This window comes from Fistularia commersonii, chromosome 10 (genome assembly GCF_037954325.1).
Source record: "Fistularia commersonii isolate RoL2024-O1a breed Wild chromosome 10, RoL_Fcom_v1.0, whole genome shotgun sequence".
Lineage (NCBI taxonomy): Eukaryota > Metazoa > Chordata > Actinopteri > Syngnathiformes > Fistulariidae > Fistularia > Fistularia commersonii.
In genome coordinates, this window is record NC_141293.1 from 1,587,434 (window position 1) to 1,601,707 (window position 14,274).

Below are 14,274 nucleotides of genomic sequence, written 5' to 3' on the forward strand. Positions count from 1 at the left end.
AAAATTTATTACAAAATGTGTTGGGGCAGTTTATTACAAAATGCGGCAGTTTATTACAAAATGAAATGAAAAAATTATTATATTTTGGACGTTTATTACAAAATGCGGCTCAACATTTTGAACATTTATTACAAAATGCGGCTCAACATTTTGGACGTTTATTACAAAATGTGGCTCAACATTTTGGACGTTTATTAAAAAATGTGGCTCAACATTTTGGATGTTTATAACAAAATGCGTCTCAACATTTTGGACATTTATTACAAAATGTGGCTCAACATTTTGGACCTTTATTACAAAATGTGGCTCAACGTTTTGAACATTTATTAGAAAATGCGGCTCAACGTTTTGGACATTTATTACAAAATGTGGCTCAACATTTTGAACGTTTATTACAAAATGCGTCTCAACATTTTGGACCTTTATTACAAAATGCGGTTCAACATTTTGAACGTTTATTACAAAATGCGTCTCAACACCTCTTCATCCCGCAATACTTTTCAGACTATAATCCCGATCGATGTATCATCCTCTTATCGACGACCCGGCCGTTTCTCATTTCCACGCTAGTAAACGAACGTCTTCTCTCTCATCACCGGTCTCAAATTAAAACGCACCCTTTTCTGTTTGCGCTCCCTTTGACATTTTACCATCACAATTTCCCGTCCCACCCACCTGGGCGCAGAGCATCTGGCCGTGGGCTCCGGGGGAGCGCAGGGAAGCCCAGGATGCCGGGGAAGGCAGCCTGAGGCCCCTGGACAGCCTGAGGCTTCTGCTGCGCGGAGCCGCCGCCACGGTTGATCCCGATGGGTGGAAGAACTCTGCGGGGAGATGGAAGAGAGGAGTGATGCCACCGGCTCCTCCCTCTCCTTCCGTGTTGTCTTTGCTGCAGGTATTTACACCTAAAGGAAGATATTTTGTAAAATGTATTTGCATTTACATCGACCGTCTCGATGCCCGTCGCGATTTCTTGCCGATTTTCTGGACCACTCTGTCTACGTCTGGTTTAAAAAAAAATAAAAATAAATAAAATATAAATTGATAATAGCTTCTTATGATAATAACTGTTCTCCCCTGTGTTGGAGGGGCTGTGGCATAACGGGGCACTTTTCCCACATTTTTTGGGGACTGCCCTAAATTGATGAAATTCTGGGAAGAGGTAAAAAAAACAAATAAGTGCGATTTTAAAATTAAACAGACCAATTGATCCACAGCAAGTTATTATGGGAACGGCATCAACAAGCGATTTAAGGGAAAACCAGGTGTTTTCGCTTAGAGCTCTTTGATTAATTGCACATAAAATGATCCCAATAAACTGGCTCAAACCCCACAAACCCACTGGACCAGCGGCGTCAGAGGCTTCAGGATGGAAACTGCATGGACTTCAGACAGACCTGTATTTTGACAAATGGGCACCCATTAAAAATATTTGGAGAGTTGAAGATATTATCTCTATTTAACTGAGTTAGATGTTTTTTTTTTGTTTATTTTATTTATTTTTTTTTAAATTTTATTTCTCGCTTGCTTGTGAGGAAATAAGTGACCGATAAAGAATATTGTAGAATGTGTATCTTGTTATGAGGTTTTGTAAGAATGTGTGTGACTCTGTTAAGGAACCTGTTCTAATAAATGTTCAAAAAAAAAAAAAAAAAAAAGAAGGAAATTGTGTAAAAAAAAAAATTGTGTAAAAAAAAAAAAAGTGTAAAATTGTGTATAAAAAACAAAACAAAACAAAAAAAAAAAAAAAACGGCGTAAAGCTTCCAATTACTTTCCTTGATAAAAAAAAAAAGAGGATCTAAATAAGCTAACACACAGAAGTAAATAAGAATAAGAATAAGAACAACTTTATTTATCCCGAAGGAAATTGTTGTGCCAGAGTTTCAAGTAAACAATAATTTATTAACAATAAATTCAAATTTATTAACAATATTAGATAATAGTAGGAAATTGTATAAACGGTAAAAAAAAAGGGGGGGAGAATAAGAAATACAAATAAAACTATAAAGTGTCAAAGTCAAGGCTATAAAGTGTTTTAAGGTCTTAAGTGCAAAGATTTGAAGATTCCCTGCAGCTGAAGAAGAGGAATTAAAATTAACATTAAAATAAAAGCAGGTATTTCTTTTTGAGCCTCTTAAGAATCACAATCAGTGTTTATCTTTGCAGCAACACGAAAGTCTGTGTTCCATCATGAAAATATAAAAATGCTACATTTTCAAACTTCTAATATATTGATCGTCCGTTCCACCCACGCTCAGGTGATCAACATCGTCTCACATCCGATCACCACGGATTTATTCGGACGCCATAAGATTCTCCGAAGATTTGATTCGAACCCTCGCTACTTTGCAGATTCTTTTTTTTTTGTATTTCGGTTCTTGCGATTTATCGTTTTTTTTTTTTTTGCCGTATTTCAAATTTATTTTCGTGATGAAAAAAAAAAAAAAAAGTCGGAAAATTTCACAAAAATTTATTTTATTAAATCAATTAAATATGTGGCGGTTTATAAACCATTTTCAACCAAAAAAAAAAAAAAACGACCTGTGACGATGTTTCGGAAGAAAAAAAAAAAATCGCCAGTAAAGAATCCGCGCAGGGAGGTTGATAAGGGTTAAGTGAGGTTTTATTGAAGGTTAATATTTTTATAAATACCATCTAAATGATCACGTCTTTACTCGGGGATCTTAGAACGGGACTCCTGCAAAAACTGAGGGTCCAATGTGTTATATTTCCCAGATTTTCAATCCGTAACGATCAGGAAATACCGTTTTAACCGTCACCTTTTAAAAGCACGTCCGTCGTCACGGTTGCGTAAACAAATCCGTCCTCTCCTTTAGCATCGCGCTAATTCCTGTCGGTTTCACCCCTTTTCGTTCGACGTTAACGCGATCTGAACGCCCTACCCGGTGCGGGTGGCGTCGCATGAACTTACCGGGGCTGCAGCGAGGCGAGCGCATATTTGTGCCGTGCGTTTTCATCTCCATGTCCTGCACGGCGGCCTCCACCTCGGCCTGGCTGTGCACGGCGGTCTGAGCCTGCTGGGCTCCGACACGACCTCCTTCCACGCCGGCTTCTTCTGAGCTGCAGGAGTCGCTGCTGCACATTCCCTGGAAGAGAAGAGGAAGAAATGCAGAAAAAAAACAGCAGCGGGAATCCTGTGGATATCTATCACTGACTGGGTCAGAGGTGTAGAATTCATGTTAAATATTGAAGGTTTTTCATTATTATATTTATGTGCTGATTCTCCAAGGGATTCCAACACCCGGCAGGAGTTTATTGCAAGTTCTGCACGTTGTGATTCCCGGAACGGCTGCAATCGGATTTCTTTTCTTTTCACTTGTTCTCAGACGCGCTGGTTTTTGAACAAGAGTCCAAATTTGAAATGTTGGTTATATGTGCTTTTTATTTTCTTCTTCTTCTTCTTCCCCTTTGGGCTTTTTCCCTTCAGGGGTCGCCACCTTCTCCATCTCACCCTGTTCTCTGGATCCTCCTCTCTCACACCAGCTACCTTCATATCCTCTCTCATGACGTCCATGAATCTCCTCTAGACCTCCAATTCCAGCATTCGTCCACCAGTAAATCCACTCTCCCTCCTCTGTCCATGACCCAACCATCTCTGATCTTCTCTCCTAAACATCTAACATGATGGACTCATTCCTGATCCTCTCCATCCTGGTCGCTCCCAAAGAGAACCTCTGCATCTTCATCTCTGGGACTTCCAGCTCTGCCTCCTGCCTTTTGGTCGATGTCACCGTTTGTAGATCATCTCACCGCCGTCTCCTCCACTTTTCCTTTCATTCTGGCTGATGTTCTCCTATCTGACACTTTTCTCCACCCATTCCGACCTGCTTCAACCGGTATCTTCACCTCTTTTCTCTCATGTTGCTCTGGACTGTTGACCCGACGTCCTTGAAATCCTCTAACTTCTTGATCTCCACTCCCTGTAGCCTCACCGTTCCACCTGACTTCCTCTCATTCACACATATATTCTATCTTGCTGCCACTAACCTTCATTCCTCTCCTATCCAGAGCATACCTCCATCTCTCTGGATGTTCCTCGACATGTTCTGTGCTCTCACTGCAGATCACGATGTCATCCGCAAACATCATGGTCCATGGAGGTCCTTGTCTAACCTCATCTGTCAGCCTGTCCATCACCACTGCGAACAAGAAGGGGCTCAGAGCTGATCCCTGATGGAGTCCCACCTCCACCTTCAACTTCTCTGTTACCCCTACAGCACACGGTACCAGTGTCTCACAGCGAGCATACATGTCCTGCACCAGTCTAACATACTTCTCTGCCACTCCAGACTTCCTCATACAACACCAGAGCTCCTCTCTTGGCACCCTGTCATATGCCTTTTCTAGGTCTACAAAAACACAAACCAGCTCCCTCTGACCTTCTCTGCACTTCTCTGTTAGCATTCTCAACGCAAATACTGCATCTGTAGCTCTCTTCCTAGGCATGAAGCCATACTGCTGTTCACAAATGCTGACTTCTACACTCAGTCTAGTTTCCACTACTCTTTCCCATAGCTTCATCATATGGCTCATCAACTTTATCTGACTTTATCTTTATCTTTATTTGAAAAACCCGTCAATGATACCCATGTAAAACTTTCCCGCTGATGCTCAAAGACCCTTCCTCTTCCCCACAAACCACCCTTTCTGACCTTCTGTCCGGCCTTTCATTTGAATTCCCGCCCCTCCCCCGTCCTCACGCTTCGTGATTTCAGCTTTATCCGACCATCGGGGAAGCAAGCTGCGCTCTCCCCTTAAAAAACAAGGCGGTATCTTAGCAGAAAGGACGATAAGGGATAAAGACAGCGGCGCTGAAGGGAGGTCCACGCGAGGTTCACAATTACCGGACGACTAAGTGTTTGAGAACGTTGGAGATAAAGTCAGGAAAGGGGAGAGAAGGGGGGATGGGCGTCGAAACCACCCAGGATGGAAGCAAGAGACAGCCTTCTGGAGATACTGTATATATTCATGAGCAGGTTTGCAGTGGATGGAGGTTGTTTTTCAAAGAGAGCCGTGATATCTAGTCAGGACGTTGAAAAGGGAGCTTCTGGAAGCAAACCTTCTTATCTGTAATGTTCAAAAGGGACAAAAGTGTAGCGATGAAAAACTGTTAAAAGAGGTGATGTGATTTTGGGGTTTTCTGAAATGAACGTTACAAATATTGAAGCGATTTACTGTTTCTATCCGGTCTGAGTTTGCATGAAAAGAATATATCCAATGTGCTGTGGCTGCTTCTACGTGGCATAAATAACAATATTGCAAACACTGGGAGTAGGTAAACAGAATTTTTTTTTCCTCTTTTTTTTTTTTTTGGACTGTGCTGTGCTTTTCTGTTTTGAAGGTCTCCCCCTCACACATACAAAAGATAGAATAAATAAAAAAAAAATAAAATCACGTACATACAGTCGGGTAAATAAACGGGATTCGAATTCCCAAAAAAAGCACTGGTTTCTCATTTTGCTCAGATGAGATTTCATTCATGCTTATGAACAAAAGGTAGAAGTTGTTTTCAATTTTAAATATATTCAAGATAAGATAAACTTTATTAATGTCACAGCGGTGTAACATATGCATCATAATGCCAGAAAAAAAGGGAATAAATATGAATAGAAATATGAGTATAGATATAAATAGAAAGGCAGAAAACAGGAGATTGCAAGAAAAAAATAAAAAAAATAAAATAAAAATAATAAAAAAAAAATAAAAATAATAATTTTATCTCTGGTTTAATATCTACGAAGAATTCTTAAGGGTGATTTCGAGCATTTAACGCCAATCGATTCAAATAAGATTTAACTTTATCCCATCCTTCCCTGTAAGCAGGTCTCCACTCTGCGGACAAAAATGCACGACTCGATGTAAACGCTACGAAAAGTATTTCCTGTCGTCAGATCCGAATATTTCCCCTCCCGTCGTACAAACCTTGCTCTCGTGCATGAAGAGCCGGTAGGCGGTGGCTTCATCCAGGCTGCCGTCATCTGGCAGGGCGGGCGACGACGACTTGTCCGAGATCTGCTCGGACTTCAGGGACGCCTGTTCGACCTCCGCCATCCTGATCTGCTGCAAAGCACTTTCTTTAGTTCGTCAGGAAGATAGAAATAAGGCTTCACGCTTTCTTGGATACGGACAAATTCGTTTCGCAATGGTAACCAAATATCGGTAGTTTCAGTGGCGGGTCGTGCATTTCACACCCAGGCCTTCAGTCGTGCTCCATTCATCCCCTAAATAATTGTTATATGGCTATAAAACTGTCAGTCTTTTTAAGATTTCCCTTTTTCTTCACCTTTTTGTTGTGGAGCTGTTTTAGCCTGCGCACTTGCTCACTCAGTTGTAGCTCCACTCTGGTTTCCCCCCACGCACTGCCGTTAGTGTAGCCTTCTAGAAGGCCTTGGTGTCACAACTCAAAACCGGACTCGTCAAAGCAACAGTTTCATCGACGTTTATTTTTCGTCAGAGCACTCATGAACTGGATTCTGCTGCCCCAGGCAGATTTCTTTGACTTTGACTCTGCCCGGCAACAAATAACAGCTGAACTTTGATTGGTTAAATGCTCTTTGTTTGATGAAAATGGAAAATGTGTGGAAGCAGCACAGTCAGGGAAAAAGCTATGAAAGGAATTATTTTTCACACCTTTACACGAGCCGTTAAAAATTGGATTCTGGAGCACCAAACATGCTCACGCTAACAATGCCAGACGGGTATTTTGCCATCAGATGTTGCCCTTCTGGGTAGCATCTGATGGCCCCCAGATGACCAAATATCTATGATAATATCACAACAATATCACAACAATAGCACTTTCAACTTGCAAAATACATATTTTATTGCCTGTTTATATATTGTATGGTCATTTTATTGCCTATCTGTATATTTTATATATACTGTCTATTTTGTACAGTTTTATATTTGTATTGTCCAGGGCTACAGATGGAAATTAGCTATGAGCTACAATCTGGTACAAACATCTCTGCCTCTGTGCTTAATGTAATTGTACACTATCCTAATAAACTTCGAAACAAATTATTAAATCAGATTCAAGATTCAAAAAATAATTAAGATTCAATTGAAACTAAAATCAGTCTGTGATTCAGATTTTTTTCAGGCCAGCAGAGAAGGCCTTGCAGGCCCTGACGGCCCACCACTGAGTAGTTTAGATATTTGTGTCAGTAGATTTTCAGACGATGAATGATCACGGTGAACTCAACGCCGTCATGATGCCGACGAGATGTTTTCGAGACGTCGCGTGACTCCCTGACGCCACGCAATCATCAACATCGACGTCCATACGTTTGCATTTGCGTCCGCAAATTCAGCGTACGGATGTCGATATTTGTTTATCCCGTTGATATGGGAGTTGTAGCCAAAAACCAAAGCTTCCTCATCGGTAACAGACTTTTTCTTCAACATAAATTCCAACCTTCGGTGCCAAACAAAGACGGAAGGTCACGTTCTAACAGCAACCGCTACGACCAGCGTTCCGACTCCAGCTAAATTTGTTCGATAACAATGAAGATGTGTTAAAATGAAGCAGTGTGAAACTGGCATTTACTGTAAATATACTTATATGCAAGCTTTATATTTATACGTCACGCTGATATAGTTCAGATGTTTCTTTTTTAGCCGAAAGGTTCGCTTTTTTGAGGGATTGAAACGTCTCCGTCGGCCGTTATCGTAACAGGTAAAGGGTAATAAAAACGATGAAATTGGTCACAAAACCGACCTCTGGGATACGACTTATTTCACAGATCGTCAAAATAACACAAAATCATTCGGCGTGTCGGACAGCAGGAGCTGCTCCGACGCTTCCAGCATGAGTCAGATGGATGTAGCACGAAGAAACATTTTGAAAACAGAAATAAAAAAACAAAAAAAGAACCCAACCAACATCATCGGCACTTCTAAATATTCTCTCGAACCAAATACCTGCAGAAACGACATCATCTTACGCCTTATTTGATCGAACAGACCTTATCAGAAAATGTAACGTGCCACGAAACCTTTGCTTTGTCAGGATTTTCCCGGAATATATCGCTCAAAAAAGACGGCGACAGAATAGACGACACACACACACACACACACACACCCTTGATGAAAACGCCACATACCTGCGCTCATCGTCCGCGACAAAGTAAGATTAGTAAATCTGAGATTAATAGAGCTTGAGGACGGCGAGGGAAAAAGGAGGGAGGAAAGACAGCGTCTGCAGACGAGCGGAAAGCAGGAGCTGGACTTTGTCATTGTGATGGACGACACAGGACGCAACGCTTGTGAGTTTATGTAAACAAAGTATCCCACGAGTGAAGGAGCGCATGCAGAAATATAAGATACGCATGCGACGGGCCTCGTTCATCCGCGTTTTTACAAATTCCCAATCAGCAGGGGTTTTATCGTAACGCGAAATCGCGATGAATGAAGCCCCGGGAAGGTTCGTGCAAATGTGTCGGTGTCAAACGTCTGCATGCTCCTGAAAGGTTTGGACTCATGTTAGTATGAAGTGTGTTTGATTTCCTGCATTTTTGATTTATGTGGCAACCATAAAAACCTATCTTTAACCTAAAAACAAACAAAAATGTGCAATATCTCATTTCTGTGCAATATTCAGAAACTGTGCAGTATTTCATCTCATTTCATAACAGCTACACTACAATGTTCCCTTCTATCATACTATTGTGCACTCCTTACCTCACTTGTTACTAAGACACTTATAGTTTTATCACTGCTTACTAAGACACTTTATAGTTTCACTGAGACACTTTATAGTTTATAGTTTATTTTTATTTCTAATTCTGCCTTTCTTTTGTTATTTATTACTGTTATATTTTCTGTAACTCTGGCACAGCAATTTCCTTCGGGATTAATAAAGTTGTTCTTATTCTTATTCTTATTGATATATGGATTTTTATTTTTTTTTTTTGGGGGGGGGGGGGGGTTTCACCGTATTCTTCAACTCCGACACCGAAAAAGACGACTTTGACGGTTTTAGCACGCGGGTAGAAGCCCAAATAGCCATCGGCTGCTCAATAGTCCCGGAAATGACGTTTATTTACTTATTTTTTTAATAAAGCAGTTCCTCTGCGAGTATCGGGATAAAGATATCTCTATTTGAGAGTATCTGACTCGCAGGAACGGCCTGGTGAGATACAACGAAAGCAAACAAAGCGTCTTTTTGCACGGGTGCTGTTGTGGTTTTCGAGCCAACGCAACAGAAGAGCGTTCTGGGATTCGTAGCATTAGCGGTACTTGCGCCGTAGTGACAGCTCTAATAGTCGTTCGGTGTGGCTTCGCCGGCCAAATTACATTAAATTACATTGCATTCGGCAGACGCTTTTATCCAAAGCGACTTACAATAGAGGACATTCTGGCCGGCGGGCCAAATATTATTACCCTGCGGGCCAAATTTGGCCCGCCGGCCAGAGTTTGACACCTATGGTTTAGAACATTTTGATTCAATATGATAATCTGTCGAATGCTACCTTGATGCACGTTTAGAGAAATCAATTCTGGGATCAAAACGGTAGTTGTGATAAAAAGTTCGGGTACGTCCGAGTCTTTATTTATCAGAAACCTTGCACTGTTAAATCAATTAAAAGCACTTGTTAAAGGGTCAAGCTTACGGATACAAACATCAGCGAAATGATTTCAATATCAGCATGTAAAATTCAACAAATAAAATCATTTTGTTTTCAAATTGTCCAATCTTTATATTTTCCTTTATATTTCCTATAAATATATTCATAATAATTAATATAATAGGAAATAATTATATTTCCTATCAAGTCCGTCATTCCAGGGCATCGTTTTTACAAAGACGCTACACGTTTACATTGTTTTTTTACATTTTACATGTTACCCTCACCGCTATCCCATATGTGTGTGTGTGTGTGTGTGTGTGTGTGTGTGTGTGTGACTCGAGGTGGTACCTCTTGCGAGTGGCTCTTGCAATCTTTGCAGATGGTCGGAGGAGACGAGTAGTGGTGGAAGACGGAACCCGAGAGGTTGTCGATCATCAGCATCTCGCCCTCCAATGAATCCTTGATCAGGAGAGAAACGCTGTCCAGCCATTGACTCTCCTGTAACACACACACACACACACACACACACACACACACACACACACACGGACACGTACACACGGGACGCAGGCCAGCAGACCAGTATTGCACGCAGGCGCAAACGTGTGCACATGCCGGCATGCGAGGACAAAGAACAGGCAGGGAAATGCACAACCATTGTAAGGACGGTAATTTAAAATGCATTTGTGCATAAAAGAACGTGTGTTTTTTTAAAATACAACGTAAACACTCAAATACAGATATTACCAGGACGAATCCGAAGAAGAATCGGCGTCCATGTTTTTTTTTTTTTTTTTTTTTTTTACCCCCCTCGCTGTTTACACGTCTATATTATTGTTGATTTTCAGAGTTTAACGATATTCCTGGAAAATTCCCCCCCCCTGAATAATATGCAATTTGCAAAGTAACACACCATTTTTACAATTAAGGCCTCGAGCACTGAAAGCGCCGCAATTACATTTGATGTATCTCTTCAATTAAGCTGTTTGATACCTTTTGTGTAACCGTTTTACGCATTTACTCGTGCTCTGGGTGTTATTACATTTAAGGCAATTTGGAGTCAATCAGCCGGAGGTTTTTTCTACAACTTAAACGATCCCTCGCCGCTTAAATCTTATCCGTCGGTTCGGTTTTCCCCGGAAACTTATCGGACATAAAATGGTTATTAATGAAAGCCGCTTTTTAAAACAAACATCGGGATAAACGTATGACATCATCGCCGAGCGTCGGGAAGGAGACGAAACTCCCTTTCGTGACACGTTTCTGGCTTATAAAACTATACGTCTTATACAAACACAAATTTCTGACTCACGGTGTTATAATAAAGCAACTCGTGGCTCATATTTTGTAAAAGTGAGGGGGTTGAGGATTCGGGGGGACGGGTTACTGTGCTCCCGGGAACAGAAATACACCCGCGTCACGACCGCTTCATGAAATATGGACGTCGATTGCGGCAGGAAAAAGCGGGCTGCCGAATCCGGATTTTTAAACACACATATATACAAAAAAAAAAAACAACGTCTTCTCTTTCTCTCTATCGCTTTTTCTCTCAGAAAACCCCCACGACGGCCCGCTCTGCGTAGGCGGAGGGCTTGCTAGGAAAATAATGTTTGATTGACTGCGCCGGCCTCCATTAACAAGTGTATTACCGGGCAACAATAGGGCCCGTCTTCGGGGAGCGGACATTGCGAGAAAGAAGAGAGTTGAAATTAATTACAACCTGGATCTGACTGTCACTGTCTCAGCTATTATCTCTCCTCTCTTATTCCCTGTTGAGCCGCAATTTGTAATAACGGTGCATTTTGTAATAAACGTCCGAAATGTAATAACTTTTTCATTTCATTTTGTAATAAAGCCGCATTTTGTAATAAACTGCCCCAATGCATTTTGTAATAAATTTTGCCGCACTATGTAATAATAATTACATTTTGAGAAGATTATTACAAAATGCACTTGCAACTTTTTTATTCTCTAGGAAATGTAATAAGATGGAATTTATAGAATATTCTCTGTTAATGCAACCTTTGAATAGTGTACTGATAGTAATTGCTAAGTGCTGCTACGAGGCTAATACAGTGATGCTAATAATAGGCCTAGCTTTTACAAATACTTTAAAGTAAAATAAAATACAATGAACAAACAAATAAACTATGCTTTAGAATTGTTAGTGCATTTTGTAATAATCTTCTCAATATGTAATAACTTATTACATAATGCGGCTTTATTACAAAATGAAATGAAAAAGTGATTACATTTTGGACGTTTATTACAAAATGCACTGTTATTACAAAATGCGGCTCAACATGCATTATGTAATAAAAATTCTAAAGCATAGTTTATTTGTTTGTTAATTGTATTTTATTTTACTTAAAGTATTTGTAAAAGCTAGGCCTATTATTAGTATCAGTGTATTAGCCTGGTAGCAGTACTTAGCAATTACTATCAGTACACTATTCAAAGGTTGCATTAACAGAGAATATGCTATAAATTCCATGTTATTACATTTCCTAGAGGATAAAAAAGTTGCAAGTGCATTTTGTAATAATCTTGTTGAGACGCATTTTGTAATAACGGTGCATTTGTAATAAACGTCCAAAATGTAATAACTTTTTCATTTCATTTTGTAATAAAGCTGCATTTTGTAATAAACTGCCGCAACACATTTTGTAATAAATTTTGCTGCATTATGCACTTGCACCTTTTTTATTATCTATAATAATAGGCCTAGCTTTTACAAATACCTTAAATTAAAAATAAAATACAATAAACAAACAAATAAACTATGCTTTAGAATTGTTATTACATAATGCACCATGTTATTACATTTCCTAGAGAATAAAAAAAGGTTGCAAGTGCAATATTTCTGCAATAATCATTTTGTAATGATCTTCTCAAAATGTAATAACTTATCACATAATGCGGCAAAATCTATTACAAAATGCGTTGGGGCAGTTTATTACAAAATGCGGCTTTATTACAAAATGTAATGAAAAAGTGATTACATTTTGGACGTTTATTACAAAATGCACCGTTATTACAAAACGCGGCTCAACATTCCCTTATATTCCCGAACGCCGTGCCAGTCGGCTACTTTCGGTATATAAGCAGCCTTTCAAACGTAGGAATAAAAGTCCTACGGTCGCGTTATTTGGGTACATTTTGGGACGTTTTGGGACGTTTTGGGACGGTTCCGCACCCTAAAACCTGCCTTTTTTGCAAAAAATAAAAACCGCTGCTTCTCCAGACTGGATTCCAGTCGCCCTGTAGATGCGTTGACGTCGCACACGATATGATGCGACAAGATGCGGAAAACGATCAAATCTTATCGCCTTTGCTTGTTTAGGAGCATCTGCTGTTTCCTCTAATACAAACCTACTAGCAGGACCTTCTGCTCGCTCTCAGCGATCTCAGGCTAAACTGTTCTCAGTTCTACTACCTCAGTGGTGGAACAAACTTCCAGAAGCAACAAGACGAGCATCATCTCTCTCAACCTTCAAGAAACAGGTAATAAATTTTCTCTTTCAGGACTTTTTACTGCGCTGATGCCCCAGATCAGGTTAGGCAGCAAGTTAGGCTATGCAGTGTGTGTGTGTGTGTGTATGTCTTTGTCAAAAAAAAAAAAAAAACTCATTAACCCAAACTTACTGTTCTGTATATTTCCTGTGCATCTTGTATTTGCAAGTGTTATTTGCCTTATGTCCTCTATTGTAAGTCGCTTTGGATAAAAGCGTCTGCCAAATGTAATGTAATGTAATGATATGCATGAAAATTACAAAACCGATGTCACGAAACTGCTAGTTGATCCTCGCTGCAAAAGAATAAACCCGTTGCTGCAAAAGCTTTTTCTCAAAACAACTAAAAACCCAATGACACACAAAAGGCCTGCAGGTTTGTCAGACCGAAAACGACCAAACGATATTTTCGCCGAAACTGACGCGCAAAATCCTCGCTAATAATTAGGACTCCGATTTGTCCTTGTTGGCCTTTTTCTTTTGAACCCGCAGACGAAATGGCGTGGATTAATAAATGGCACGGGCGAGGCGGATCCCTTATTGAGAAGAAGAGGCTGCAGGAAAACAAGGCTGCTCTCCGTCGTCTGCATTAAGTTCCTCCGTCGGGCGAACGGCGAGATAAAAATGGCTCAATTTCGCCGACTTTAGCTCCGCCGAGGTGAACGGCGACGGTGAGTCATCTGCTCGCGTTCATATCGTAAACTATCGTCGGCATTTTCACAATGAAAGCGCATCTCTGATCTCAGCCTGTGTGTAAAAAAAACAAAAAAAAACAAACAAAAAAAAATAAATAAAAATATAACAGAGTGCAGCTCACTTCAGGTGCGGAGGCAGACGCTGAAATTACTATTTGAAAAATGCAACCTGCGCGTATCCGACCGCCCACTCGCTCGGTCTCATGTGAGCACTGAGGAGTTAATAAAGCTTAAATGAAAAAAAAAAAAAAAAAAAAAAAAAACAACGCATGAAGGTGTCATCATCGCGCACGTCTTAAATCTGTGTGACCTAGAAATGACCCGATCAGTCTGAATTATATTCTAAATTAATATTATTATTTTTTTTCCCAACAGAGAATAATTGTGGGGGAACAAAACTGTCTATATGTTAAAGCGGCAATCTAGCTACTTTTCACTCTGCATAACCTGAGGTTAATAAGAAATTAAATTGTTTG

At 40.2% G+C, this 14,274-nt stretch overlaps 1 protein-coding gene across 4 annotated transcripts in view; it reads right to left on the bottom strand.

The window, feature by feature from the left end:
- Nucleotides 1-14,274, bottom strand: part of LOC147230055 (voltage-dependent T-type calcium channel subunit alpha-1I-like) — a 133,995-nt gene that overhangs the window by 2,775 nt on the left and 116,946 nt on the right. The window contains exons 31-34 of one of the 4 annotated variants that reach the window (XM_086153194.1): nt 9,940-10,089; nt 5,942-6,076; nt 2,931-3,105; nt 676-902 (exon numbers count right to left, since the gene is read on the bottom strand). In XM_086153194.1, the coding sequence (XP_086009320.1) occupies nt 676-902; nt 2,931-3,105; nt 5,942-6,076; nt 9,940-10,089 (687 nt within the window). Of the gene's footprint in view, nt 1-675; nt 903-2,930; nt 3,106-5,941; nt 6,080-9,939; nt 10,090-14,274 lie in introns of all 4 variants that reach the window. The other 3 variants (XM_086153193.1, XM_086153192.1, XM_086153191.1) reach the window with 3 other exon arrangements.